The sequence below is a fragment of the Arachis hypogaea genome, chromosome 15 (genome assembly GCF_003086295.3).
Source record: "Arachis hypogaea cultivar Tifrunner chromosome 15, arahy.Tifrunner.gnm2.J5K5, whole genome shotgun sequence".
NCBI lineage: Eukaryota > Viridiplantae > Streptophyta > Magnoliopsida > Fabales > Fabaceae > Arachis > Arachis hypogaea.
Genome location: NC_092050.1, coordinates 5,641,466 through 5,667,139, shown reverse-complemented (window position 1 = coordinate 5,667,139; position 25,674 = coordinate 5,641,466). Strand labels below are relative to the sequence as shown.

The 25,674-nt window shown below is 35.4% G+C and overlaps 1 protein-coding gene and 3 non-coding genes across 14 annotated transcripts; 3 read left to right on the top strand and 1 right to left on the bottom strand.

Annotated features, from left to right (window-relative positions):
• Window positions 1–726: 726 nt before the first annotated feature.
• Window positions 727–7,939, bottom strand: LOC112747972 (peroxidase 20-like). Of its 11 annotated transcripts, none has more exons than XR_011872746.1 (11): window positions 7,775–7,939; window positions 7,569–7,692; window positions 7,378–7,470; window positions 7,194–7,281; window positions 6,988–7,092; window positions 6,075–6,900; window positions 5,757–5,928; window positions 5,558–5,666; window positions 5,268–5,416; window positions 4,904–5,168; window positions 4,474–4,774 (listed from the first exon to the last, which is right to left on the bottom strand). XR_011872746.1 is itself a non-coding variant. In XM_025796179.2 (11 exons), exons 1-10 carry the CDS (start codon window positions 7,808–7,810, stop codon window positions 4,949–4,951), a joined length of 1,935 nt encoding a protein of 644 aa, XP_025651964.1. In that variant the 5' UTR covers window positions 7,811–7,939; the 3' UTR covers window positions 4,474–4,774; window positions 4,904–4,948. The 11 variants fall into 11 exon arrangements, 7 of the variants coding, with proteins under 7 accessions (XP_072073665.1, XP_072073662.1, XP_072073663.1 ...); XR_011872747.1 differs by having other exon boundaries at window positions 7,194–7,275; XM_025796179.2 differs by having other exon boundaries at window positions 5,757–5,941.
• On the top strand, window positions 989–1,078 carry LOC112753608 (small nucleolar RNA U61). Its single transcript, XR_003177987.1, has one exon. It is a non-coding gene; the product is annotated as a small nucleolar RNA U61 (small nucleolar RNA).
• Window positions 1,230–1,313, top strand: LOC112753611 (small nucleolar RNA snoR14). The gene has a single exon (XR_003177990.1). It is a non-coding gene; the product is annotated as a small nucleolar RNA snoR14 (small nucleolar RNA).
• LOC112753605 (small nucleolar RNA Z101) lies at window positions 1,448–1,541 on the top strand. Its single transcript, XR_003177985.1, has one exon. It is a non-coding gene; the product is annotated as a small nucleolar RNA Z101 (small nucleolar RNA).
• Window positions 7,940–25,674: the final 17,735 nt, after the last annotated feature.

The window sequence follows — 25,674 nt, the reverse complement described above, 5'->3', positions numbered from 1 at the left end:
CAATTCTTCACAAACCCATACAACACGTTAGGCCTAAATTAACAATGCTTTCTGTTGGGCGAAAAAAAAGGGAATTCTTATTTGTATGGTTGCAACTTGATATATAAGGTGGAGAAAAACTTTGCATCCAAACTATATAGTAAAAGGGTTTGATACCTGATAGTAAATAAAAATTAACTAGAACTTTGATTAAATTCCAAGCAGCGAAATGATGGATCAAAGTCTAAACTTAAGAAGATTAATAGTTTTAAAACATGGGGACAGATAATGTCATATATCAAGTTAAGATTTGAGATCAATTAGACAATTACTAATGCTAATTCGTTTCCAAAAAAAATTCAAAAAAGAAGTAAAATGTAAAATGTGTAATACTCTGGTGAAATTTTTTTTATATCTTTATATTAAATATTCAAACTTTTATATGTGAAACTGTTATATTTTTATCCTTTTAAATATGAGTTTAATTTTGATGCATTGATAGTGTAAAACGTTTTACTTAGATAAATATTTTTACCGATGTGACGTTACGTAATTAGATGTACGTGTATATTACTTTATACTAACAATGCATTAAAATTAAATTCTTTAGATATTCCATTATAAAAAACTAATTAATTAGAATAAAAAATTATTTGATAAATTTAAATAATTTATATAAAATATAATAAATGTATAGTCTATCTATATATTAAGAAGTGCAACATTTTCTTAATTTAATACGCAGGGTAAAGAATATAGCTAAGATTAAAATGCAAAATATTCAAATTATGTATAACAATATTGTGGCTATTAGAATGGAATGGGCCTCAAAGCAAGTCCGGCTCAATCCAAATCAGCTGAAAACCCTAAAACCCTAATTGGTATTCTATAAATTCAGAAGGTTCCTCCATCTACTTCGATAAGGCGTAGCAGGTAAAGTTTCATGGATGAACTCTTCTCTTGCGAACACACCTGAAGTCATTAGAAGGATGAAATTGGTTGAGACTTGAGGCAGTGATGAACAAATAACTGTGCCAGAGGCGAGTTTCTTTCTTGAGCTCGTCGTTGATGGCGCAATCCTCTAAGAAGTTCTGAGCTCTCAACTTCATCGATTACATATCTCCCCTCCTTTTCTGTTACGTTTTTCAAAAAATCTATTCGTATTTTGGATGTGTGAATTTATTTTGGATTTCGAATTACTGATTGAAATTAGGGATAGGGTTTTGGATGAATGAAAGGAGAAAAAAAATGCGATGTGACGAAAGAAATTCATTGTCTGTCAATCCGCTGATACTTGCGTGATGTACACATGAATCTCGACAGGCTCTGATCGCTACTTTTACTTCCTCTTCATCGTCATGTAACACCTTTTTTCTTTTTCTTCTTTCTTCAGATTTTAAATTTTTATGCTCTATAATTTTGAAAACGAAACGATTTTTTTCCGTTATTTGCAAGCAAGGGAAGTAACGTTGGGCATGTGATGAAACTTATTTTGACAAATGGGTAATTTGCGTCTGAATTCTTTCATTGATGCTATACACCTTGGAGACCTGATGCCCTTACCCTTCCCATATCTCTCTGTTTAGATCTAAAAATTATTATGCATATAAGATCATTAATATAAAATATATATTAAAATATAAATTAAATTATCTATATTTAATTAAATTATATATATTTATATATAAATATATTAATAATTAATAATTAATTTTAATATATTAATAATATTTTAAAAAAATTATTGAATAAGGTTGAAATTTAAAAAGTTGTAGTTGTCTTTCTAATTTTTTAATTTACAAACTAAAGAAAACTACATTATTTTATCCCCAGTTCATTCAGCTTGTTATTAGAGATGTATATGGTCCAATCTAATTTGAAGATTTGGTATGGTCTGGTTCTAAATATCTTAATAGTTAATTTGGTGTGATTTTATTATATCTAAGTTTTAAAAATAGACTAAATTATTATTTTGGTCTAAGTCTAGGTCAAGATGAATTTGGTTTTACTCGATTATGTGTACTTTTAAAAAAATTAAAAAGGATATATATATGTTTTAAATTAATTTTAATATTATGTTATAATAATTATATGTTTATTGTTTTATTTTTAATTATACTTATTAAATTAGAAAATAGATTAAATAAGCATCAAATTAGAATTTATGAACAGATTTAAATTCATTTACGGATATTAATTTTTCGATAACAAATCTTTTCTTTATAAATAAGTGAGCATAAATAAGTATTTTTTATAAGTTATTATTAAAGTTTTAAAGAGTTAGTTTTTACTCGATTTGGACATATGAGTAATTTGAAAATGTTTAGGTTTTATCGAATTTAGGTTGGATTTAAAAAGTAAATATAAATTTGGTGTATATTTATTATTTAAGGTTGAGTCTGCATCATACAAACTTGATTTTACTTTACCCATAAACATTCTTATTTGCTATAATAAAATTGAAAGAAAATATTAATGTACGTCAATATTACTTAAATGTTTTAAACTAAATTGAATGTCTCAAACTAGAAAATGCAACTTCAAAGTCTCAAAACACATTTTTATATAAATTGAATTAGTTAAATTTGATTTAACGAAATAATACTAGTGAATCGAATAAAATAGAAAAACTTTATTGAATGAAAATTGAATCAAGGGATTGGATTTGAATTAGATAAAAAACGTTATTAAATAAATATCGAATCAAGTGGATAAATCGATTTATATAAAAATGTACTTTAAAATTTTGATGTTACATTTTTTAGTCTAGGCATTCAAATAATATTAACGTGCATTTGGTTTATTAAAGTGTTTTGTCCTAAAGATAAAATAGAAATTCACAAAGTCAAACTAAACATTGACGAACCTGCAATTTTGCCTAATTTGTCCTTCATTTCCGGTAAGTACATTAATATTCCCCATCTTGATCATGGATTTAGCAAACGACTTAAAGAAAAGGTCTTCATTGGAGGCATAAGCCCAAACCTGCTCCGTTATTCTGCCATCGTAATCTTGACTAATCAACACGTTATCAGAGCCTAACAAGCCATTCCCTTGTAGAATATTAATGAAGTAATGATTGTCAAACCTGTTTGGGGTTTCATAATCCAACGGTGCAAATTTGTTGTCCCTTCCAGTAATGGGGCACACGGACTGTAGGATCCTTCGGAAGCTTGTGTAACGCTTATAGTGATCATAGCCATAGTGATATTCCTGCTTCGGTTCATAGATTCTTTGCCTGAAGCTCACACATCTTGCTCTTCCAATGGTGTGGCTACCTGATAGAGCTACCAAGTCTCCTATGTCGAGTTCCTGCTGTGCAAAGTTGTTGATGAGAGCTTCCAAGGAGGAATTTGGAGCTGGGATCAACAAGTTTGCGCCGCTGAAACTCGATTCTAGAGAGTCTTTTCTTCCAAGCAACACGTCCCATCTCGGTCCCCCTCTCTAATAGTAGTAGATGTGATAATTAGACGATTATGTAAAATATTTTATATTGTTAATGCATAAAAATTATGCTGTACCAGTTGAACTGCATCGCGAGCTGCAAGTGCAAGAATATCAGCACAAGAAACTGTTAGGGGGCATTCCTCTTCAAGCAAGAACTTGATCTTGTCTATGATCTCAAATCCACGCAGTGAATCCTTGTTTGGTCCTGCTTCTTTTTCGCTTGCCATCCCTTCAATGCTGTCCAAAAGCACCGATGCGTCGCACCCCTACAACGCATTCACATGTACAAATATTTCATTGACTTTCTCTATACTTTTGTCTCGTATTTTTAAACATAAATAATTAACTGTTAGTCAAAAACAATAATTTCTGATAGCTATGTAACCTTCAACGTACAAAGAATAATGTATAGAGATGGTTTAGTTTAATTGATTACCATCACAAAACAATCATGAAAGTGTAGTCGCAGTAATGATGCTGCCAGACGAGGATCTTTCAACACTGCTACTTCAACATTGTGTCTCACTATCTCTTCAGCCAAGGGACACTTGTCTTGGTAGTACTCATGAACAAGAACATCATCGACGCTCCGAGTCAGACTTGGTGTGTTGAGCAGAACAGTTATTAAGATCAATAAGAGTTTCATATGCTCCATTGATGAAAAATGTACTGATCCTGTTGTTTCTCAATGTGTTGATTGATACTTAAGTAGCTAGCAACCACTCTGATAAAGATGTTTTCTTGTACCATTTGATTTCAATTTGTTTCTGCATTGTCAAACCAAACTCTTGCACTGCAGAATTTTTTCAGGTGCTTTCGGTTTAACCAAGAGTTGATGCAACTACCATCACCTAATTGCATTTTCTTAACTTCTGTTTTGGAGATTGTTTCTTTCTTTTTGAAACTGCCTTTGGTGAACTGCATATAAAGACAATGGATTTCCCTACTATTATTTGTCCATATAAAATACTTGACATTAATCAAAATTAATCTTTCTTTTGAATATAATCATGTTTCTAATTTCCCAAGCAATGTGGCATTAAGTAATTTTCAAGAACCAAGTCCATTGTATAAATCAATCTTTGGCTTACATAGAATGTGTCTACTAGTGTGTTTCAAAAAGAAAGAAAGAAAAAGGACCAAAACTTTATTGTCCAAGAACCAATAAATGGAGTGATTGTTTACCAAAGATAAAAAGAACCCCTCTTCATATATCAGCCTATTACTATGTACATATTTCTTTTTAGTGTAACAATTATATGGATAATGCTTCCATGTAACTCAGGTTTGCCATAGTGCTCCTTATAAATTTGTCACATGACTTCAAAGACAGCAGAGATCTCACACCCTGTAGAGAAGCAAGAAATCATGTTATCTCCATGCAAGTCAAATATAATTATATAGACACCATGTATACCCTTTCTAAGATATCAGAACACATTTATTTAAAGATGATATTAAAAAAAAAATCCCTTACCAAGTACATTGATATTGCTCCCTTTCTTGAAAGAATGCCTAATGTCTAATAATATGATTCTATTGCACCATCTTCATCAAGAAATATCTCAGGGTGTATTGCTGCACTATTGACATTTAAAACTCTCTTAAGTTTTCGGTGGTCAAATACTTCAACTTCAACCAAGAATATTGAACTAACAGGTCTATGATCTGAGAGCTTAATCTCTGCACGTTCATATTGAAGTTGCTTTATACCTTTTCCTAGCCACAATATACGGTCACACCTGCATAACCATACCCAGAATCAAACTCTGCATAACCATGCATATACCTTGATCCAAACAAAGATTTGGGCTTGTTTGTTTGTAGAATGTTGCACTTACCATGCTGGAGATCTCTTCTTTTCACCTTCTTTTGTGTTCTCACCAACATATCTATCAGAGTTAAATTCATACTTGTAAGTTGGTGGAAAGTTTATCAATCCCTCTCTCCATCCACTAAATACATGCCCCTCTCGCAATTCTTTGCTTAGCTGCAATACAAATTAAGTGGAAAAATTTAGAAATTATCTAAGATAAACCAAATTTGCATCCATTTAATTAGTAGTATATAAACAAACAAGTAAAGTTGAAAGATTTGATGATGATAAAAGGTACTAAGATAGCATTCTTACTTGATCATTATTCTTAAGTTGATCCCACTTCTTTAGAGCCACCAACTTTCGAACCTCGGTATCCAACATGTCAATACGATAATTCAAATCCCCGAACCAGAAAATTTGACTGTTACAGCAGGAAACAAGTCATGAATGACAATGAACACATAATCTGAAAGAACAATCTGCATAAAGCTTGAGGTTAATAAAGGCTTACTCATGAGATGGGATTGTTTGTGGTTGATCTGTATCAAAGATAGAAGAGGAAGAAAAGCAAGTTCTTCTTAGGATTTCGTGAACATCGGAGTTTCGCCTAGCTCCATCCTTTTGGCCGGAAGTAAGGTGGGAGCAAACGAAGCACAGGCGTGACTGATAGAGAGACATACTAACTGAAACAGAACCCTGCATCAGTGAGAATTGTGTTGGTCATAACTTCTACTCATGTTGGTCTAAATGAGCAAGTTTCTATGTGTAAATCCAAAAAAGACTAATGATGATGATCATAGAATGCATGATATTATCAATGATTGCTTACCTTGTTTCCCATGTAGCCCATGAAACCAACACCAACAGGAGAAACTTTCAAATTGTTAATGTGTCTTCTCAACTTCCTCTGCACCCAAACAGAGACATAGATCCCTACCATTTGCTTGCTGACAATCCGAACATACCTCGGCCGCGAATTCAAGGCACTTAATCCATCTTCATTGTCATGAACATGGCTTTCGGGTAACTCAACAAAAGCATCATCTTCCTCAGCTATTAACAGGTCAGTGACTTCATCTAAGGACTCAACTATTTCAGGTATCACTTTCTGCTCTTTCCACAACAATCCCAAGTTTCCAGAGCTATGGTGCGAGCTCTTCAATCCAGCACCATATATCAAAGAACTTTCATTCCTGTTAAATCCAATTCTTGCTGAGCTACTTAGTACTCTCCTCAACTTTGCATCTGAATCAACAATTTGTGGGATTGCATCTAGTGGTCTTTCAGGCCAATCTATTATCTTCTGAAGATCAAGGCCATAGATTTTTCTCAACTCCAAACTCTTGCTTATCCCAATTATATCTTTAGCTTCATTCTGCTGATGCAGATCATAATTGTCAGCTACAGTTCCTACATACTCCTCATTCATCACCATATCTATTGCATTACCATCTATATTCTCTGCTAGAAGAATATCATCAGCAGAAGTAGTTCTTAGCACCGGCGAAGGAGGCGCGCTGTAACTTTTGTGTATTCCATCAGGCTCATAAGACTTGTTTAGTGTTCTTCTAATGATTGCTTCCCATTTTCTGATTGGTGCATTGTCCTCTGCTCCTAGTACATTTCCAGCATTCAATGGAACTACCTCTTGAAACCTGTGGTACCAGAGTTATAATCAACTATGATTCAATAAAAGACAGTTCTTTGATCATAAAGCATTGGAATCTTGAGAAAGTGGTTACCCCAGAATGTAAATATCTGCTGGTTCTTGAGTAGAAAGCCATTCATCAATCCCAAGATCTTCACTTGGAGTTCTTCCAGCAACATTCCAAGTTCCAATTGTCACCCTGCAGAAAAAAAATGAACCATGTTCAAGATGCATATATATTTCATTGATTACTGAACTTGAATGTTGATTATGCAATGCATGATTATCATCACCACATACCTCACTTCCTTAGAATTTATGTACTGAGCGCGAAGTGTTTCTGATTTCCCTCTTCTGTGTCTTGTCTTGTTTCCCTTGCAAGCTGCATCTGAATCACAAATATCAAATCAAAGATTATGATCAATTTCCATGCAAACCATGCCAAGATGCTATAAATTTTTGTAACAAGTAAGAGAATTATTGCCTGATGATAAATGACTTTGGAATATGCATTGGTTCCCTTGAGTTCTAGGTGGATTATCTTGGAGCATTCGAGTTCTTGAATCCTTAACAGAACCTGAAACAAGAAGAGGAAACAATCAAAGATAAAAAATAGAAACAAAAAGCAATGAATACAATAATGAATGTAGTAGTAGTTAAACTCCAAATGCATACCATCATCTTCACTCTCAGTTTCAGTTTCGGTTTCAGTTTCAGCATCAACTTCATCTTCACTAAAATCATTGGCCTTAGGCTTAATATTCAGCCACTTTTTCATCACAATGGAAGGCCAAAAGGCCTGCTACAACAAAATGAAAAACCATGAAATCTAATCACATAATTAAGTGTCAAAGAATGATGTTAATTATCAATTTAATTACCTCTGAACGTTTTCCTCTCTTTGCCTTCATATGCATCTTCTCAGGTCAAAGACTACTACAACAACACAACAACACAAGCTTCTTAAATTAAATATATAGAAATAGAATCAATCACTGACATTCATTTGGTGCTATATGAATTGACATGTAACATATATATATATATATATATATATATATATATATATATATATTTTTTTTTTTAAATATCAGAGGCACTATATCTGACATTGGATTAATGAGAAGGAAGATTCGTACAAGGAGCAATGTTAGAAAATGACAGAAAATGTTAAAATGTGTGTGTGAACATACATTACAATTACATCCACAATCACAACTTGCAAAAGCAAAAATAATAACACTGCTGGTCCTCACAGCAAGACTCTCACCACGTCTCAATTTTCATATAATTAAAAAAACAACCACTATACTTATTCAATTCGAATTCCAAGACACAGAAACCATGTCACTTTCAGATGAAGACTTGTATGTTAATTAATTAATTTCTCATAATAATAAAGCCCCAACAAACACAAGAATGCTGAAAATATTAATGTTGATGACTAATATTTGCTTAGAATTTTGTCATAATCAATTAAGCAGGTAACTAGTTAACAATAATGCAAATAAAAATATCAGATAGAAACAAGTCCAAATTTACCAAGTGCCAGAAAAGTTAAAAGGGTGTAGCAAAAAAACATAAATACATACATATACTGATATACATATATATTTATATTATATGATCACCGTCAAGATGTGCAAAAAGGACCCCACAAAAATGGTAATATGTCTGTAACAAAGCAATGACCTTATGATTAAACAAAGCACTAGTTGACACTTTGACACTTACATTACATAAATTCTATACATAAAATAAGAATAAGAAAATGGTTGGTTCAAATGGACAAGTAGAAACTACACTATACTAAGGAATGCATGATTTAATAGACAGCTGTAGACCCATTGGTTTCTCAATAGATCTTGTATTCTATCTCCTATCTTTTTTCTGGCCCTTCTTTTTTCTCTCTTCACAAACCTACATCTATATATAAATAAATTATAATGAATAAATTAAAAAGGGTAAGACATTGACACAAAAATTGAAATATTATGAGGGATGGCAGATATGTAGGGCCACTACTAGTGAATGAAGATAAGAATTCTGTCATTCTGTGATTTTTCAACCCGGTCAAATGAACAGAACTGGTCTAAAGTTTAATTACTATTATCCATTTTTATATATTATGACGGTTCAGAATCTGGACAAGAAAAAAAAAAATTAATTCTATCTTTCTCACCCTTCTGTTTGAACTTTGAATGTTTGAATAAGATTACAAAAAGAATAATTTTAATAGACAGATAAAATTATTGGAAAAATTTTAAGTGTATTGAAAAATACCAATGTCCCAGTTGTTTTAATGGTTGATCTAAATTATAAAAAAATATATAATATATATTAATTAAAACCAACGGTTATAACAATTGGAACACCAATATTCTCGATACACTTAAAACTCTTCCAAAATTATTTTATATATATATTCAATTATATAACATTGTATTAATAAAAACTTATTTTTATATTAATTACATAAATAATTATCTAAAAAATAATTATAATTATATCTCTGTATAAAATAATTTATATTATCAATATATCAAAATTAAAATTAGATTAAACAAGACTAGACTATACACAAACACCTAAATTACTATTTTTGATGTGTTTATCTTTTCTCAAAGTGGATTAAGCCAGCAAAAGGAAGCTACCTTCTTTGTTTGTAAAAGTTGTAATAATGGCATGTGGACCATTGGGACTTGGTGAGGGACACCCTATCTTATCAGTGACCTATGTTAGCCTTCATAGCCATAAAATATGAGTTAAGACCCAATTCATCAAAAATTTTTTATTTGGTAATTTATAATATATTATTAGTAAGTATGCATGTGACTAATTCATTTTGATCTGATTAAAATTCTCTAAAAAATATAAAGATCTCTCAACAAAGAACTTTCATGTTTCTCAAAAATCTTTTATGTTACTTAGTATTGAAGTGACTTAATTGGAGATAATAATGTTGGTTTAGCCATAGCCAGCCTTAATTACGTGGTTTTATCTTTATGACGGATCTCAAGGAACACGATTCTGTGAAACTTTTTCCCATTAAAAGAAAATCTAAACCAAGAGATTAGTTGTATGTATATATATCAAGCAAGAATAATATTATTTTTGTTATTCAAATGCAATGTCGTCTATGTGATAAAGTACGAATGTACTACTTTAATTTGTGTCACAAAATTCAGGTTTGATGTATATTATTATACAAATAATCTTAGATGTACATAAAAAACATCAATCAAAATTAATTATTAGTGTAACATAAGTATTGAATATAAAATATATATTAAAAACAAATTAAATTATACATATAATTATATAAAAATACATAATAGATGATTTTAATAACTTTTTTTATAGATATCAAAGCATAAAATTAAAAATAATAATAATAAACAAAAATTATATTAAAAAAACAATCCCAATAAAGTCTGCATAAAAACAAAAAAAAAAACAAAAAAAAATGACATTCTAACTAAAATTTATATTTTTGTCATGCTAATTTATCTGTACAAACATTTATTTTTCAAAACTTATGAACGATGTTTTAATTATTTAGCCTATTACAACGATTTTTAATAGCTAAAATTAATAGTACATCTCCATGGTTTTTTGAAGGCAAAAATTTACTTTCTTTAAAATTCATTTTTATATAAATATTTATGTATCCAAAGTTTAAAGCTAACTAACTAAGTCTAACTTCAATAGAATACTTTGGAACTTTACTAAAATTATCGTATACTTACCTAATTTTAGTATATAAATAATATATTTATTTATCATAAAAGTCATTTAATTACAAGATTAATGATCACACGTTAATTTACGCAGAAAGACCTTATCTTTAGTTACTTTTCATTGAAAGGTATATTAAAATTTAAAACTGAACTTTTAAGCTACAAATTAAAAATCATATCTCATAATTTACAAAGGCTGCTTAAATTGATATATATGAAGAATAAGACGAAAAATTAACATAGAATATATATATAATTGCATCATAAGATGGACGGTGCAATTGAATGGTGTTGTTACATCGTATAGTTTGTCCCTATTTACAATCTCATAATACAAAAATGTATTGAACAATCGCATTCCCCGGGTAATGTCTATTAATAATGTGTCATATATAGTTACTTACAACTCACAAAACTTGATCATTAAGGTGGCTATATTCATGAATATATGTTTACGTCATGTGATATTAATAATAATCGGAAAAGTATATGGAACCAACTAATAATCAGTCAAAAATGGAACAACATAATTAATTATAATTAGTTTTATTAATTTATAATTTAATTTGTTTTTTAAATTATTGTTGACCACGTTCAAAACATGAGGGAAGATACCCGAGTGATAGGAGAGAATCACGGAACAGATGCTTTGATCATTCATTAGTTGGTTTCATATAATTAATTATGTTTTATTAATGCATAACACATGAAACATAAAAATCATATCCAAAACCATCCAATTTACAAGAAAAAGAAACATCTGTGTGTCTATCAGTAACAACATCCGGTTAAAGTCACCGGTGTCTCTGGTTTACTAGTTGGCTGATTCTTGACTTATATAGAGTTGGTTCCTAACATTCTTGATAATAATTTAGATATTAAACAGTTTACTTAAATATATTAAATCGTTCAAAAAATTTTAACTATTATATTTACTAAAAGATTTCAAACAAATAAACATGGATAATTAATTAAATCAAATAAAATTTTCATTTATTAACATCATAAAAGATTCTAAGAATAAAGGCATTATTATTAGGAAGCAGCACATGTATGATGCCTTTGCCATATACTTCAATAGTAAGCAAGCTGTCAACAGCAGAGATATATATAATCTCTATCATAATTGTTCTTTAATTTTCTGCCAAGATTCTATTTAATTTGAGAAGTGCAGTAGAAAAAAGATTGTAATCTCAGGAAGTTGCTATCAACTGAAAATTAATTAAACAAGGAAAAGGAAAGCGAAAATTATTTGGGAGTGGCTAAGATATGTCTAGCTACACATCAAGCTATTTGCGGTCGGAGATGTTGACTTCAACTCATGAAATTATTTTCAACTGTTAGCTAGATATATATTACAATTAATTATTAGTAAAAAATAAATGTAATTATTCTGTGGATTTTTATGATTTTATCAAATTTTTAATTAGATTGCTATAGTATAAAATTAGTTTCTAAGTTTAATGAAATATTCTATTAATTTTAATGATTTTGTCACGATAAAAACTTAATTACAAAATCTGATACGATATGATACGATATAAGTTAAAAATTCAATTGAAAAAAAAGTATAAAGATTTAATTAAAAATTCAATAAAATTATAAATAATTAAACCTATAAAATATATTATATATGTGAGAGTATAAAATATACATTAAAAATAAATTAAACAATACATGTAATGTACAACAAAAATATTTAATAACAAAAAAATTTAATCAAAATTAATCAAAATTTATTTTATTTAATATTTATTAATTACTAAATAATTAATAAATATTAAATATTAAATAAGATAAGCTCTAATTATTTTTTTGGATCTCCTTAATAGTATCGAATATATAAATACATTGTAATTAATTTTTGTGATTTTATTTTAATGTATGAATAATATTTTTAAATAATTTTATTCCGAAATTTCGAATCTAGCTCAAAAACCGTGTGCTGCTACCTATATATTCACTTTTTCCTTAGACTAAACGTCTTAACTTATTTTATTTTCCTCATCCAAAAAAAATTAGTATATATCTATATATACAGACCAATGGAGGAATATATTCAAAATACATGCCACCACTTTCAACTCTGCTATATAATATGAACCCGTCATTATTCAACTATAATTAAGTGTATTTCTTCTATTAATGAGTACTAATTGTTAGGTAAACAAGCATAATTAATTAGAATAAGTGACTTGTAATGTTTTTCTACAAAACAACTTGCCATTTGTAAATGTGAAAATGTTAAGCATTCATGTTAATCATTTATGTATTTTTAGTCTGCTATTTATATAATACATAAATTATTTTATATCTAATACCAAAATATAGTGACTAATTATTTCGTTATAAAATAATCTGATTAAAAATAAATAATTAATTATAGAATATTTTTCAGTAATATTAAAAAGACAAAAAAATTAAATTTATTTTAATTAATATTCATTAATTCTAATAATAATTAATAAATATTAAATAAAATAAATTTTAATTTTTTATTATTCTTTTTATTATCAAATATATTCGATGATATACATGATGCTATGCGTTGACATTTTGGTGAATCCCCTTTATCATGTAATAGTTTGACAAAACAGTTCACACTTAATACTGCTGCTGGGTTCCATATGCTGTTTAATTAAACCCGCAGCCAAAATGGAACGAAATTAAAATTGAAAGAAACGTACAAATTAAACTATATCTGCTACGAATATGACACAATATATATTACATTGAAAAGCCCATCAAAGCCAAAAAAATAAATAAATATGACAAGAGGTATTGGTCCCTTGGTATGTTCTTTCAGAAGTACGTCTGGATGCACCCCATGGTATCAGAGCCTAATGAACTAAAGCAAAGAGAAGGTATATTGGAGATAATAGAGAGTAAGAGAGACTTTGAAATATTCATGTCAAACCCTGAATCTAGCCAACCTATCTTTCATAATATAGAGCTTTCTCTTGATCGTTTACCACCATCTGTCCATAAAACCCTATCCAACAAGATAGAAAACCTTGTTGAAATCACCCATGTACCAGAAGACTCAAAAATCCCTGCTACTCAACAACCTCTCATAAATCCATACTCTTTCTACCACCGAAAAAAGCAGTTTAGTATTCGCCACCTCATAAGAAGAGAATCATCACCTCCTGTTAAGGAAGTGATTCAAACTTCCTGTTTACAACAGTGTGGTCTTCAAGCCACCTCTGCAGAACAGTATGTTACGATTGAGATCCCTCAAGAACTCATTCGTGAATACTTGTCACAAGGATATACTCACCTGCACCTTGGAGCTATAAGGATGATTCTGACCTTACATGGCAGAAAAGGACTACCTGTTACCGCAAAGATTGCACTTTTAGATATTACCTTCAAGGAATACCAACATGCACTTATTGGAGCACTTGTATCCACTCTCACTAATGGAAGTGTAATTCTTACAATCTCGCCAGATTTCACTATCAGGCTTACAGATCCGACCCTTTCCCAAAGGATCCGGATACAAATTCAGTTGATTGGTGTTACACAAGACGCCAGTGCTGAAGAGGCAACACTCCATCACCAGGTGTTGTACAGAATCCAAGATCATGCCTTGGATCTGAATCTTCCAAACACCACCCATGATGCTCTTTTGATGTTCACAGACAAGAACCATGGTCCGGCCATAGTTAATATTCCAAGGATGATTCCTCCAGATGAGCTAGCGGCCATAGTGCCACTAGAATGGATTACTAACTATGAGAGAGCTTTTCCACAAAGCACTCCTGATGTCCAAACAACATCACCACCAGTGGTCACGCGAGAGACTGACGGAACAGTCAGAACGGTTTTTCAAAGGCCAGGAACAGAACGACGACCATCCTTTTCTAGGCAGTCGTCCTCCAGGAGGATCTATATGATCTCTCCTCTCACTGTTCAACATACCAGCAATCAAGATGATCCCCCAATTCACTACTATGAGGAAGGAAAGCCAGTCTATGTCTCACACGTCAATGGCCATTTCATATGGGATGTTGATCACAATATGTGTGACTCAGATTGCGACTGTGACGCTTGGGGAGAATCAGAAGATGAGGACTACTACAAAAAGAAGAAGTCCAAGAAGAACAGGAAGCAGAGCTGTACTGCTCCTCCAAAGTTCTATCCACCAGATGAGCCGGAAGAACCACCAAAGTTTTATCTAAGGAAGAAGAAAAAGAAGATCCTTAGGCCCCAGTTCTCAGATCCTATTGCTGTACCATGCATAGCAACTCTCAAGCCTTATGAACAAGAGTTTCCTCCTCTACAGGTTTCCACTGACAGTCAAAGGATTACTCGACGGCCATACATAGCCCCAAGAGGAGTAACTCCACAAGGAGTCCAGTCAACTTCACCTCAAGATGAGGTCCTGAATTGGCAAACGGAAAATGCTGTTAGCCAAAACAAAGTCCTGTTGAGAATCGACCACACTTTGGAAACACTCGTTGAAAAGACAGACAACCTGTCCTCACAAGTGTACTCAGTCCAAACACAAGTTGAGGAGCTAAAAAATAGATTGACCACACAAGCCCAAAAACTCGACCAAGACCTAAAAGCTTACATCCAAACCCATTACTTTGGCCCAGAATTTCAAAAAAAGGACCAAGAGCTTACCCGTATCAAGGCCCAGATCAGACAGATTGAACAAGATCAAGCCAGACAACCCAAGCCACAAGCTTTGGCCACAGATCCATTAGCCTTATATCCACCACAGTATCCCATGTACACACCCACTTACATTCCTCCACAGCAGCCAACCATAAATGAGCCTGACTATGACAACATCTTTAAAACCCATTACCATCTTGCCCGACGACTTCACACAAAGCCTAAGCCACACCCGGTTCAACCTACAGGACCTTCACAAAAAAGGATGCATAATCCACCATGGTCAGAAAGAGAATTTCTCAGAGGAGAAATCTCTGGAGAAAAAACTGAGGCAATTTCCAAAGGAAAAGAAGAAGAGGTACCAGAAAAGAGGACAATCGGAATGATTAATGCAGACGTCACTTCAAGTGACTCGTTTGAAGAAGTAACGTCTGACTCGTCAAATTTTCGGTTGAAGAATCATCTGAAGAAGATCAAATTGCAGATCTTTCTGCAATAGCAATGGTTGATCAGGCTAACCCAACCTCAGAAGAAGAAGGAGAGGGAATAGTCGTAGAAGAAGAAGATGATGATCTCCCACATACTAAGCCCACTCAGACGAAAGCAGGCAACCATTATTTCACTTTCGATAACCTTCCTCCTCACAAATACAGAGAAAGGTTGAATGATTTTGGAGCCTGGATTGATACCAAGATGTCCATCCCTAATGCAGATATCCAGCAAGTACTCTCTGAGTTTGTCACCAGGATGACTGGCAATCTTAGAGAATGGATAAACACGCTAAGTGAGTATGAGCGTATGCAACTCACTGGTGGAAGTGCTGCTCAGTTTCTAGGAAGATTGCATAGAGAATTCCTAGGAGACATTGGGATTATCCAGCAGAGAAATTCCCAAGAATACTATGAGATGAAATGCTGTTCACTTAATAAGAAAGATCTGGAAAAACATTTCAAAAGAATGCAGGCCAAATACTACCCTCTTGGAGGACAGAGCAATTCAACACTTAAGGAAGTGTATCTTGCTTCATTCCCAAAAGAGCTCCTACCAGAGATACGAAGAACAATGGCCATTTACCAGAAGGATATTCCAACGATAACCTTTGGAGAAATCTATCAATTGGCTCTAGCAGCTCTTGACAAGCTCTGCAACCAGCAAGACTTGTTCAAACAGCTAGCCAAGAATTCCCTTAAACTAAAGGGAGCATGTAAAAAGTCTTATCTGCAGATCAAATGCAAGGATAAAGACTCATGTGATTGCCACACAAAAAAGAAGCACCACTACAGAAGAACCAGACGATCAGATTTCGATCAAAGCCATTTCGGCAGAAGAAGAAAGTTCAAAGGAAAGAAACGGTTCTTCAGAAAAAAGACTTTCAAGGACAAGCGAACTAACAAATGCTTTCTTTGTGGACAAACTGGGCACTTTGCCAAGAAATGTCCCAATAAGAAGCAGACAAGCAAAAGAGAAATCAAGATGCTTCAATCTTTACAAGATGCTGTCTTAACCCGAGATGATGAAGATCTTGAATCGATCCTTGAAGAACAGTCAGAAGCAGATGAGTACACGAAGTACATGCTTCATGATCCTGAAGATAGTTCTTCTGATGATGACTACAGACCAATCCACTATATGGCACCTGCTCCGCCTCAACAAAGGATGACAGAAGGAGGATGTCTAGGAAGCTTAGGTTCCAAAAGAATTGATGGAATCCAACGACCCCACTTCAAACTCAAACTTTTGGCATCCAAGTATGATGTGCCAAAAAAGGTCGTAGCACTGCTTGATACAGGATCTTGTGCAACTGTAGTCAGGCCCGATCTGTTACCTGATGAAATTTGGGCTCCTCATGACAAGATCTACACAACAGCCAGCCAAGGAAGATTTACCATTGACCATATTTCTAGAGGAAATGTTGGGCTACAAATATTTCCTGAAATGGTGATTTGGCTGAAGGTTCTGGGAAGCTACCTCCCTGAGAAAGATGTACTGTTTGGTTTTGATGCATATTACCAAACGCAGGAGATGTCAATATGGCCTGAAGGTCTGAAATTCAAAAGGAAGTTCTTGCCATTTCTCGAAAACAGAGGTATTTATGAAATTAGCAAGGCTCCTCCAGACTATGAGGCTATCCAAAACAGGTTACTAAAAGCTTGTTGTGACAGTCATGACAAGTTTGATCACCCTCTTCCTTTATGGAAGAATCAAGAGTTCTTCATTCAATTGCCTTTCAAGAAGAATGAAGATATCAACCCTACCAAGGCAACCCATTCAGGAATGAATCCTGAAGATTTGAAGTTAGCAAAGGAAGAATGCGCTTCGTTACTGAAGCAAGGTTTAATTGAACCAACAACTTCCAACTGGGCATGCCAAGCATTCTATGTGGAAAAGAGGTCTGAACAGATTAGAGGAAAGAAGAGATTGGTGATTGATTACAAACCCTTAAACCTCTTCTTGCAAGATGACAAGTTTCCACTACCAAGGATTGACGCCATAACTCCTCGCCTTAGTGAAGCTAAACTTTTCAGTAAGTTTGACCTTAAAGCAGGATTTTGGCAATTGGGTATTCACCCCAAAGACAGATACAAGACGGGCTTTTGCATACCTGATGCACAGTACCAATGGACTGTCATGCCATTTGGACTAAAGGTAGCCCCATCATTATTCCAAAAAACTATGATCAGAATCTTTGAGCCCATACTCCACTCAGCTCTCATCTACATAGATGACATCCTACTGTTCTCAAAGGACGGCCCAACTCATCAGGCCCTTCTGATTCAGTTTACTGAAATTGTGGAAAAATATGGAATAATGCTATCTCAAAAGAAAAGCCTTATTGGTCAAGCCCAAGTTGATTTTTTGGGAATGACTTTCAATAATGGGTTTTTCCAGCCTGGAGAGCACATCTCAAAGGAACTGTTAAACTTCCCTGATGACCACCTGACAACAAAACAAGTCCAACAGTTCTTAGGCATCATCAATTACATCCGTGACTTTATTCCGGATGTGACAAGACACACAAGCCAATTGTCAAAGCTACTAAAAAAGCAACCCCCACCTTGGGGTCCTGAACAGACGACAGCTGTCAAGCACCTGAAAGAAGTAGCACAGAAACCCCCACCATTAAAGATTCCTAGCAATGGACAACGCATCCTGCAAACTGATGCTAGTGACAACTACTGGGGAGCTGTTCTCCTTGAAGAGATTGATGAAACAAGACACTACTGTGCGCATGCTAGCGGACAGTTCAAGGAGTCAGAAAAACACTACCATGCTACATACAAGGAGATTCTTGCAGTCAAAAGAGGAATCGAGAAGTTCAGCTTTCACTTGAGTGCATATCACTTCATTGTGGAAATGGACAATACGTCTTTTCCATCCATGCTGGATACCAAAGGGAAGATACTACCAAACTCACAACTTCTAAGATGGAAAGATTGGTTTTCACGCTATAAATTCACAGTAAGACACATCAAAGGACACCACAACACCATAGCTGACTACCTTTCCAGACCAACCAAAGAACCTCCACCCAAAGTTCTTCACATCCTAGCCATGGATAGAGCTTCACCACCAACCTTCCCTCTTCCAGACTGCCCTCAAGACCACAAGTTCTATAGAAGAGAACCTGGACCTTTTCCTTTTTCCCTTCGACCTAGGACTGCTGCTGAGGTCAAGACCCTAGCTGAAGAATGCCTGTTTTACTGGTTACACAGGCTCCTTCTTGTTACCCAAATCACAGCAAAACCTCAACACTTTCACCCGAAAACACCTTATCATATCATACCCATCATCAAAGGTGAAATTCCTGAAGAAATGCTGTGGTTCATGTGGGCGCTCACTGTCCAGTATGATTGCGCCATCATAGTTCCTGGAATTGCTATGTACAGGTTTCTCTGTGACAAGAGCTTCTCAGGAACAAATCTTGAGAAACTTCTTAAGATGTTTGCACCTATTCCTTTTTGGAGAGGAAAACTCTTCAGTGCACTAACAGATCATGATGTTTGGAACATCCCTGATAGGCTGAAACACAGGTTTTATTATGCCTTTGTCTTAAGAAGGCTATTTGCCTATCGTAATGAGATCCTCTACACCAGAAATAACTTTAACATTGTTGGTTATTCAAAGATATGGCCAACAGATGAGAAACACTGTCTCAACAATCTGGCCAAACATCTCACCTTCCACAACAATCCTAATGTTGATGTTCTCACAAGAGCCATTGAAGGACTCTCACTTCCATCAGAAGAGGAAGCTTCCTCTTCCAGGACCATACAAGAAGAATTAAGAGAATTCCAATCCAATTTTCTTGCTTCATCTGTGATTTATCCTACCCCGCCACTCCACCAGAATGAACACCCATGGAATTCTCCTCTTGTAGATCAAACCACGTATGGCTATGGAAACATTGACGATGAAGAACCAGGATCAAGGGTCTATCCACTACTGCCAAGCCCTACATATGTGGATGCTGGAATTGAAGATGATGACACTGAGAATCAATACACAGAAGGACCACATAACCTTGTGGATAACATTGATGAACATGAGCCCATTACAAAATACAGTCCGTGAAGAATGGGACCCAGCAACAACTATGATGTCCAAAAATAATTATGGTATTTTGTCTTTTATAATCATGTAAAATATGGTGTGACATAAAGTAAGTTTGTCCTTTTATAATCATAAAAAGGAGTGATGTGAGATAAAGTTGTCATGATGTGACCAAAGATAAGATTCCTTCTTATCTCTTAGTAGTGCAGTCCATGTGTCTGTATTTGAGTAGTTTGCTTAAAGTTGTTTGTCTTGTTGTAATGATAAGATTCTTTCTTATCCTCCACTACCTAAGAGCCTCTATATATAGAGGGCTCTCCCATTGTAAAAATCAGAACTTGATCTTTCAATATAACCATTGTAAGATATTCACCATGAATACTCTCTAAATCTCTCTCTCTCTGAAATCTTGAGTCCCTAATATGCTTATCTTTGCTTACTAGTTTCACGTATGCTCTAGGCTTGCCTCGTTCTTGAGGATCCTGCCTATCAGAAATGAAACTGATCCGATCCATGAGAAGTTCCAGTATTGGAAAGAAAGAACATATCGGCATCCATGACACTCTTGTCATAAGGTCCCTTGAATCCCCAATTGAGATGAGTTTAGTGGGAAATCGGGATAGAGATGACAAGAGGTATTGGTCCCTTGGTATGTTCTTTCAGAAGTACGTCTGGATGCACCCCATGGAAATCGGGATAGAGATGACAAGAGGTATTGGTCCCTTGGTATGTTCTTTCAGAAGTACGTCTGGATGCACCCCATGGTATCAGAGCCTAATGAACTAAAGCAAAGAGAAGGTATATTGGAGATAATAGAGAGTAAGAGAGACTTTGAAATATTCATGTCAAACCCTGAATCTAGCCAACCTATCTTTCATAATATAGAGCTTTCTCTTGATCGTTTACCACCATCTGTCCATAAAACCCTATCCAACAAGATAGAAAACCTTGTTGAAATCACCCATGTACCAGAAGACTCAAAAATCCCTGCTACTCAACAACCTCTCATAAATCCATACTCTTTCTACCACCGAAAAAAGCAGTTTAGTATTCGCCACCTCATAAGAAGAGAATCATCACCTCCTGTTAAGGAAGTGATTCAAACTTCCTGTTTACAACAGTGTGGTCTTCAAGCCACCTCTGCAGAACAGTATGTTACGATTGAGATCCCTCAAGAACTCATTCGTGAATACTTGTCACAAGGATATACTCACCTGCACCTTGGAGCTATAAGGATGATTCTGACCTTACATGGCAGAAAAGGACTACCTGTTACCGCAAAGATTGCACTTTTAGATACTACCTTCAAGGAATACCAACATGCACTTATTGGAGCACTTGTATCCACTCTCACTAATGGAAGTGTAATTCTTACAATCTCGCCAGATTTCACTATCAGGCTTACAGATCCGACCCTTTCCCAAAGGATCCGGATACAAATTCAGTTGATTGGTGTTACACAAGACGCCAGTGCTGAAGAGGCAACACTCCATCACCAGGTGTTGTACAGAATCCAAGATCATGCCTTGGATCTGAATCTTCCAAACACCACCCATGATGCTCTTTTGATGTTCACAGACAAGAACCATGGTCCGGCCATAGTTAATATTCCAAGGATGATTCCTCCAGATGAGCTAGCGGCCATAGTGCCACTAGAATGGATTACTAACTATGAGAGAGCTTTTCCACAAAGCACTCCTGATGTCCAAACAACATCACCACCAGTGGTCACGCGAGAGACTGACGGAACAGTCAGAACGGTTTTTCAAAGGCCAGGAACAGAACGACGACCATCCTTTTCTAGGCAGTCGTCCTCCAGGAGGATCTATATGATCTCTCCTCTCACTGTTCAACATACCAGCAATCAAGATGATCCCCCAATTCACTACTATGAGGAAGGAAAGCCAGTCTATGTCTCACACGTCAATGGCCATTTCATATGGGATGTTGATCACAATATGTGTGACTCAGATTGCGACTGTGACGCTTGGGGAGAATCAGAAGATGAGGACTACTACAAAAAGAAGAAGTCCAAGAAGAACAGGAAGCAGAGCTGTACTGCTCCTCCAAAGTTCTATCCACCAGATGAGCCGGAAGAACCACCAAAGTTTTATCTAAGGAAGAAGAAAAAGAAGATCCTTAGGCCCCAGTTCTCAGATCCTATTGCTGTACCATGCATAGCAACTCTCAAGCCTTATGAACAAGAGTTTCCTCCTCTACAGGTTTCCACTGACAGTCAAAGGATTACTCGACGGCCATACATAGCCCCAAGAGGAGTAACTCCACAAGGAGTCCAGTCAACTTCACCTCAAGATGAGGTCCTGAATTGGCAAACGGAAAATGCTGTTAGCCAAAACAAAGTCCTGTTGAGAATCGACCACACTTTGGAAACACTCGTTGAAAAGACAGACAACCTGTCCTCACAAGTGTACTCAGTCCAAACACAAGTTGAGGAGCTAAAAAATAGATTGACCACACAAGCCCAAAAACTCGACCAAGACCTAAAAGCTTACATCCAAACCCATTACTTTGGCCCAGAATTTCAAAAAAAGGACCAAGAGCTTACCCGTATCAAGGCCCAGATCAGACAGATTGAACAAGATCAAGCCAGACAACCCAAGCCACAAGCTTTGGCCACAGATCCATTAGCCTTATATCCACCACAGTATCCCATGTACACACCCACTTACATTCCTCCACAGCAGCCAACCATAAATGAGCCTGACTATGACAACATCTTTAAAACCCATTACCATCTTGCCCGACGACTTCACACAAAGCCTAAGCCACACCCGGTTCAACCTACAGGACCTTCACAAAAAAGGATGCATAATCCACCATGGTCAGAAAGAGAATTTCTCAGAGGAGAAATCTCTGGAGAAAAAACTGAGGCAATTTCCAAAGGAAAAGAAGAAGAGGTACCAGAAAAGAGGACAATCGGAATGATTAATGCAGACGTCACTTCAAGTGACTCGTTTGAAGAAGTAACGTCTGACTCGTCAAACTTTTCGGTTGAAGAATCATCTGAAGAAGATCAAATTGCAGATCTTTCTGCAATAGCAATGGTTGATCAGGCTAACCCAACCTCAGAAGAAGAAGGAGAGGGAATAGTCGTAGAAGAAGAAGATGATGATCTCCCACAGACTAAGCCCACTCAGACGAAAGCAGGCAACCATTATTTCACTTTCGATAACCTTCCTCCTCACAAATACAGAGAAAGGTTGAATGATTTTGGAGCATGGATTGATACCAAGATGTCCATCCCTAATGCAGATATCCAGCAAGTACTCTCTGAGTTTGTCACCAGGATGACTGGCAATCTTAGAGAATGGATAAACACGCTAAGTGAGTATGAGCGTATGCAACTCACTGGTGGAAGTGCTGCTCAGTTTCTAGGAAGATTGCATAGAGAATTCCTAGGAGACATTGGGATTATCCAGCAGAGAAATTCCCAAGAATACTATGAGATGAAATGCTGTTCACTTAATAAGAAAGATCTGGAAAAACATTTCAAAAGAATGCAGGCCAAATACTACCCTCTTGGAGGACAGAGCAATTCAACACTTAAGGAAGTGTATCTTGCTTCACTCCCAAAAGAGCTCCTACCAGAGATACGAAGAACAATGGCCATTTACCAGAAGGATATTCCAACGATAACCTTTGGAGAAATCTATCAATTGGCTCTAGCAGCTCTTGACAAGCTCTGCAACCAGCAAGACTTGTTCAAACAGCTAGCCAAGAATTCCCTTAAACTAAAGGGAGCATGTAAAAAGTCTTATCTGCAGATCAAATGCAAGGATAAAGACTCATGTGATTGCCACACAAAAAAGAAGCACCACTACAGAAGAACCAGACGATCAGATTTCGATCAAAGCTATTTTGGCAGAAGAAGAAAGTTCAAAGGAAAGAAACGGTTCTTCAGAAAAAAGACTTTCAAGGACAAGCGAACTAACAAATGCTTTCTTTGTGGACAAACTGGGCACTTTGCCAAGAAATGTCCCAATAAGAAGCAGACAAGCAAAAGAGAAATCAAGATGCTTCAATCTTTACAAGATGCTGTCTTAACCCGAGATGATGAAGATCTTGAATCGATCCTTGAAGAACAGTCAGAAGCAGATGAGTACACGAAGTACATGCTTCATGATCCTGAAGATAGTTCTTCTGATGATGACTACAGACCAATCCACTATATGGCACCTGCTCCGCCTCAACAAAGGATGACAGAAGGAGGATGTCTAGGAAGCTTAGGTTCTAAAAGAATTGATGGAATCCAACGACCCCACTTCAAACTCAAACTTTTGGCATCCAAGTATGATGTGCCAAAAAAGGTCGTAGCACTGCTTGATACAGGATCTTGTGCAACTGTAGTCAGGCCCGATCTGTTACCTGATGAAATTTGGGCTCCTCATGACAAGATCTACACAACAGCCAGCCAAGGAAGATTTACCATTGACCATATTTCTAGAGGAAATGTTGGGCTACAAATATTTCCTGAAATGGTGATTTGGCTGAAGGTTCTGGGAAGCTACCTCCCTGAGAAAGATGTACTGTTTGGTTTTGATGCATATTACCAAACGCAGGAGATGTCAATATGGCCTGAAGGTCTGAAATTCAAAAGGAAGTTCTTGCCATTTCTCGAAAACAGAGGTATTTATGAAATTAGCAAGGCTCCTCCAGACTATGAGGCTATCCAAAACAGGTTACTAAAAGCTTGTTGTGACAGTCATGACAAGTTTGATCACCCTCTTCCTTTATGGAAGAATCAAGAGTTCTTCATTCAATTGCCTTTCAAGAAGAATGAAGACATCAACCCTACCAAGGCAACCCATTCAGGAATGAATCCTGAAGATTTGAAGTTAGCAAAGGAAGAATGCGCTTCGTTACTGAAGCAAGGTTTAATTGAACCAACAACTTCCAACTGGGCATGCCAAGCATTCTATGTGGAAAAGAGGTCTGAACAGATTAGAGGAAAGAAGAGATTGGTGATTGATTACAAACCCTTAAACCTCTTCTTGCAAGATGACAAGTTTCCACTACCAAGGATTGACGCCATAACTCCTCGCCTTAGTGAAGCTAAACTTTTCAGTAAGTTTGACCTTAAAGCAGGATTTTGGCAATTGGGTATTCACCCCAAAGACAGATACAAGACGGGCTTTTGCATACCTGATGCACAGTACCAATGGACTGTCATGCCATTTGGACTAAAGGTAGCCCCATCATTATTCCAAAAAACTATGATCAGAATCTTTGAGCCCATACTCCACTCAGCTCTCATCTACATAGATGACATCCTACTGTTCTCAAAGGACGGCCCAACTCATCAGGCCCTTCTGATTCAGTTTACTGAAATTGTGGAAAAATATGGAATAATGCTATCTCAAAAGAAAAGCCTTATTGGTCAAGCCCAAGTTGATTTTTTGGGAATGACTTTCAATAATGGGTTTTTCCAGCCTGGAGAGCACATCTCAAAGGAACTGTTAAACTTCCCTGATGACCACCTGACAACAAAACAAGTCCAACAGTTCTTAGGCATCATCAATTACATCCGTGACTTTATTCCGGATGTGACAAGACACACAAGCCAATTGTCAAAGCTACTAAAAAAGCAACCCCCACCTTGGGGTCCTGAACAGACGACAGCTGTCAAGCACCTGAAAGAAGTAGCACAGAAACCCCCACCATTAAAGATTCCTAGCAATGGACAACGCATCCTGCAAACTGATGCTAGTGACAACTACTGGGGAGCTGTTCTCCTTGAAGAGATTGATGAAACAAGACACTACTGTGCGCATGCTAGCGGACAGTTCAAGGAGTCAGAAAAACACTACCATGCTACATACAAGGAGATTCTTGCAGTCAAAAGA

Excerpts from the sequence above, each read along its gene's own strand:
- LOC112747972 (XM_025796179.2), bottom strand. The coding sequence starts at position 7,810 with ATGCATATGAAGGCAAAGAGAGGAAAACGTTCAGAG. Across the intron at positions 7,093-7,193 it reads ATAAATTCTAAGGAAGTGAG|GGTGACAATTGGAACTTGGA; the intron begins GTATGTGGTGAT and ends TTTTTTCTGCAG. Across the intron at positions 5,667-5,756 it reads CAAACAATCCCATCTCATGA|TCAAATTTTCTGGTTCGGGG; the intron begins GTAAGCCTTTAT and ends CTGCTGTAACAG.